Source organism: Eurypyga helias, unplaced genomic scaffold (genome assembly GCF_000690775.1).
Source record: "Eurypyga helias isolate BGI_N326 unplaced genomic scaffold, ASM69077v1 scaffold40317, whole genome shotgun sequence".
NCBI lineage: Eukaryota > Metazoa > Chordata > Aves > Eurypygiformes > Eurypygidae > Eurypyga > Eurypyga helias.
In genome coordinates, this window is record NW_010263072.1 from 1 (window position 1) to 3734 (window position 3734).

The 3734-nt window shown below is 54.1% G+C and overlaps 1 protein-coding gene across 1 annotated transcript in view; it reads left to right on the forward strand.

Annotated features, from left to right (window-relative positions):
- Positions 1-35: 35 nt before the first annotated feature.
- The window catches only part of LOC104512814 (chromosome unknown open reading frame, human C9orf114), a 4787-nt gene continuing 1088 nt past the window's right edge, over positions 36-3734 (forward strand). Inside the window, exons 1-7 of the mRNA XM_010155931.1 lie at positions 36-149; positions 425-584; positions 1189-1278; positions 1565-1614; positions 2087-2217; positions 2642-2714; positions 3084-3182. Of these exons, the coding sequence (XP_010154233.1) occupies positions 59-149; positions 425-584; positions 1189-1278; positions 1565-1614; positions 2087-2217; positions 2642-2714; positions 3084-3182 (694 nt within the window). The 5' untranslated portion in view covers positions 36-58. The remainder of the gene's footprint in view (positions 150-424; positions 585-1188; positions 1279-1564; positions 1615-2086; positions 2218-2641; positions 2715-3083; positions 3183-3734) is intronic.

Sequence of the window (3734 nt, forward strand, 5' to 3'; positions counted from 1 at the left end):
TTAAAGCGCGACGGTGCTCTCCGTTCCAGGGAAAGCAGAGAAGAAGAAATGGAAGGAAATGAAGCTACTGAAGAAACTGGAAAAACAGCGGATGCGGGAGCTGGCAGAGAAACACGCTGAGAAGCAGGAGGAGCAGAAGGAAGACAAAGGTGATGGTGCCGTGACCCGATGGGGAGGCCGGGGTTGAAACTGCTGGGGGAACTGGGTTAAAAGTCAGTTTTACCTGTCCGTAGGAGGGGTGACGCTCAGCGTCACAGATATGGGTCAGTCCACACGCATCAACTGGCACGACCACGACGCAGCAAGCGCTGCACGAGAGGCCCGTGTTAAGAGAAAAGCGGTGGTTGAAAGCTAAGAAATAGAGGTTGTTGAAGTAGTGAACGCGATGCTGTACGTCACGCTGCCATCCCCTTCTCTTCCCCAGGGCGTCACTACACGCTGAGCGTAGCCCTGCCGGGCTCGATCCTGAACAACGCCCAGTCGCTGGAGCTGCGGACGTACCTTGCTGGGCAGATTGCTCGGGCCTGTGCCATCTTCTGTGTGGATGAGATCGTAGTGTTCGATGAGCACGGAGAGGATGTGAAGTAAGGAGGAGCCATCTTCTGCAGAAAGCGTTTCCTCTCTGTTTGTCTTCAGTCTTTTATTAAGCTGAGACCAGGAAAGAACTGTGTGTTGTCAAGCAAATGCTTGAACCTCTCTCAAATGCCAGGACTGCCACCGGGCAAAGATGTTGACTGAACTGCCCTGGCAACCAGGGTCATTTATCCCAGGAATGACAAAGCAGCAGGAGGTCAGGTCCCCCTGTACTCTTAAATCTTGCTGTGGAGGGTCAGGACATGCCTATATCCTTATGGAAGATGAATTACTGCTCCTTTGGCTTTTCACCTGGATGTGCATCTGGGTTATCTGGCCGAGCCATGCAATCCCATAGCATCCAATTGCCAGGTTGTGTCGCTACAAATATTAAAACACACCAACCTGAAAAGGGCATTGGGCCCACAAGAGTTCCAAATATGACTTGTTATGTCTCTGCCTGTGGAGTAGACTTTTTACAAGGTGGCCCAGTTATTTCTTGGGGGTGGAGGGAGGGTGTGCTGCTATTTTCAGATTCGTTTCTTGGTCTTCTGGAGCCTTGACCACTCCGGGCTGCGCAGTCTCATACTGAGTTCACAAGCTGCTTTCTTTCAGGAGTGTGGAGGGGGACTTTGAAGGAATCGGGAAGAGAGGCAAGGCGTGTGTGCAGCTGGCTCGGATCCTGCAGTACTTGGAGTGTCCTCAGTAAGTCCACCATGGTCACACTGTGCACCAGAACTGACTGCAGTGGGTATCGCCCGCCAGAGGCTAAACTCTGCTTATGTTGCATGATTATGCAGCTTCTGGTTGTTTCTTATGTCTGGTTCAGGAGTTTAACTGCAAGAACAGCAGTGAATGCAGGATACAGCCTGCATGCTACATTATGGTTAGATCAGGGACTTGGAGGAGCTCCTTCAAATGCCTTTGAGTCAATATAGGATAAATTGAAGCTTAGATTCCATTTTCACATTTCAACCTTCTCTGATAACAGGTACTTGAGGAAATCCTTTTTTCCAAAACACGAGGATCTGCAGTTTGCAGGTAATGATTCAGATGTTTCTGTCCCAAGCTGTTGGCTCCCCCTTCCTGAACTCTGGCTCTTGTTTTGACAGAATTCATAGGATGGTTTGGCCTGGAAGGGACCTTAAAGCCCACCCTGTCCCATCCCCCTGCCCTGGGCAGGGACACCTTCCACTAGACCAGGTTGCTCCAAGCCTCATCCAGCCTGGCCTTGGACACTCCCAGGGATGGGCCATCCACAGCTTCTCTGGCAACCTGTCCCAGTGCTTCCCCACCCTCTCCGGGAAGAATTCCTTCTGGATAGCCAATGTAAAAACTCCCTGCTTTCAGTTCAAAGCCGTTGCCATTACCTTTTCCCACTTCAGAGTGCAGGTGCTGTGCTGTGGTATGCCCGACCGGAGAGGGAAGAGGCAGCAGAGCAGTTGTACTTACATCTCTGTCCCCACAGTCTGTGTCCTCTCCTTAGTGCATGCTTTTGTCTGTGCTGTTGTAGGGCTCCTCAACCCCCTGGACAGCCCCCACCACATGCGGATGGATGAGGATTCGGAGTACCGAGAAGGTGTAGTGTTGGACCGGCCAACTAAGCCAGGCAGAGGCTCTTTTGTTAACTGTGGGTTGCGGAAGGTATGTCTGTTACCCACAGATCCCAAAACAACTTCCCTGGCTCTCTGGCGCATTCCGAGCAGGCTGGGTGGGTGCTGCTGGGTTTCTGAAGGCCACAACAGGCTGGCACGGGGTTTCACACTGTTGCTGTCTTGTCCCTTCTGGCTCGTTGATGGTTGTGCCTTCCCGAGCCCCAGCAGGCCAGCCCATTCCAGCACATCACTGCTTCTCTGCTGGAGTTGAACCTTTGGGCAGCAAAACAAGGCTCAGAGTGCTGACCCAAACCCCCCTGAGCCTGCTGTGCACTGCACAGGCCCTGATCGCAGAGCTCCTCACTCGGGCTCCGGGCCGGAGCAGACCCCCACTTCCTCAGAGCATTCCCTTCCTTCCCCACCTCCCCCAGTACTTCCAGAAGGTCTGACGCTGATGGTGACTGTCCCTGCAGGAGGTACAGATCGACAGGCAGCTGAAACCCGGTCTGCGAGTCACTGTGCGCCTGGAGGAATCCCAGAAGCCAGGTAATCCGCTGCTCCCTTGGCATTGGTGAACTTCATTCCTGCGGGAGTCGGTCCTTCCGTGACAGCCTCCAGATTACTGATGGTGGAAGCTCATCAGTACACAAGCTCTGCCTGTTCCCTTCTCCGCACACCGTTACAGTAACGCTCTTGCCATACTCCCTAGTTAACTGGAAGGGACTGCCAGCTCCCTGACCGACAATCAACAGCCCAACCACGCTTGCACGCTTTCCGGCCTGCGCTCCGAAGGGCGGTGCACGGTCGTACGCCGAGTCAGTGCCCTGCCCCAGGAGAAAACGCTGAATGTGGCTGGTCGGATCCAGCTCTCGCCAGGAGATCACGGGGTTGTTAATCCCTCTGCTTCCCTTTCAGAAACGAAAGCGCGGAAAGGCACCGTGGTGTCCTCGCACCACCCTCGGACAGTCTCGGGCTTGTACTGGGGTTACACTGTCCGCCTTGCCTCCTGCCTGAGTAAGTGTTTGCAGGGCTTCTCTGCTCTCCGCCGGGTCGCTGGGTTTCCACGCTGATTTCGGGGCTGCAGGTCTGCAGCACAAATTCACGTGTCTCTTAGAAATCCCGTTGCTGTCGAAGGCAGCTCACACGTGCAGCCAGCAGCCGTGTGGCAGTCAGATTTAAGGGGCGTGAGTTACCCCCAGTCACCCAGCAGTACTCTACCCTGTACCACCACTCACTGTTGCGCCGCACGTCCACGCTGTAGCAGGAGACGAGTTGGTGCTCTGTCTCCAGCCAGCATGTCTCCATTTCCATGGTAACTACCTCCCACTCATTCACGTCCACACCAGCAACAACATTTGAGCTCAAGAGCCCTGCAAAAACCTGTCTTTTGAGTGATTGGCCCTCCTGAGACAACTGTAAGCCATTAGTCAGGGAATGGTTCCTGGCACCTGTTTGAGCTTTGAGGAGAAGGTGCTGCAGTTGAGAAGGGCGCCAGAGACTCCTGCCGCAAGGGAATTCTGTAGGAAGGAGGAATCGTTCTTCTGTCTCCTGATGCACTGGTGGCAC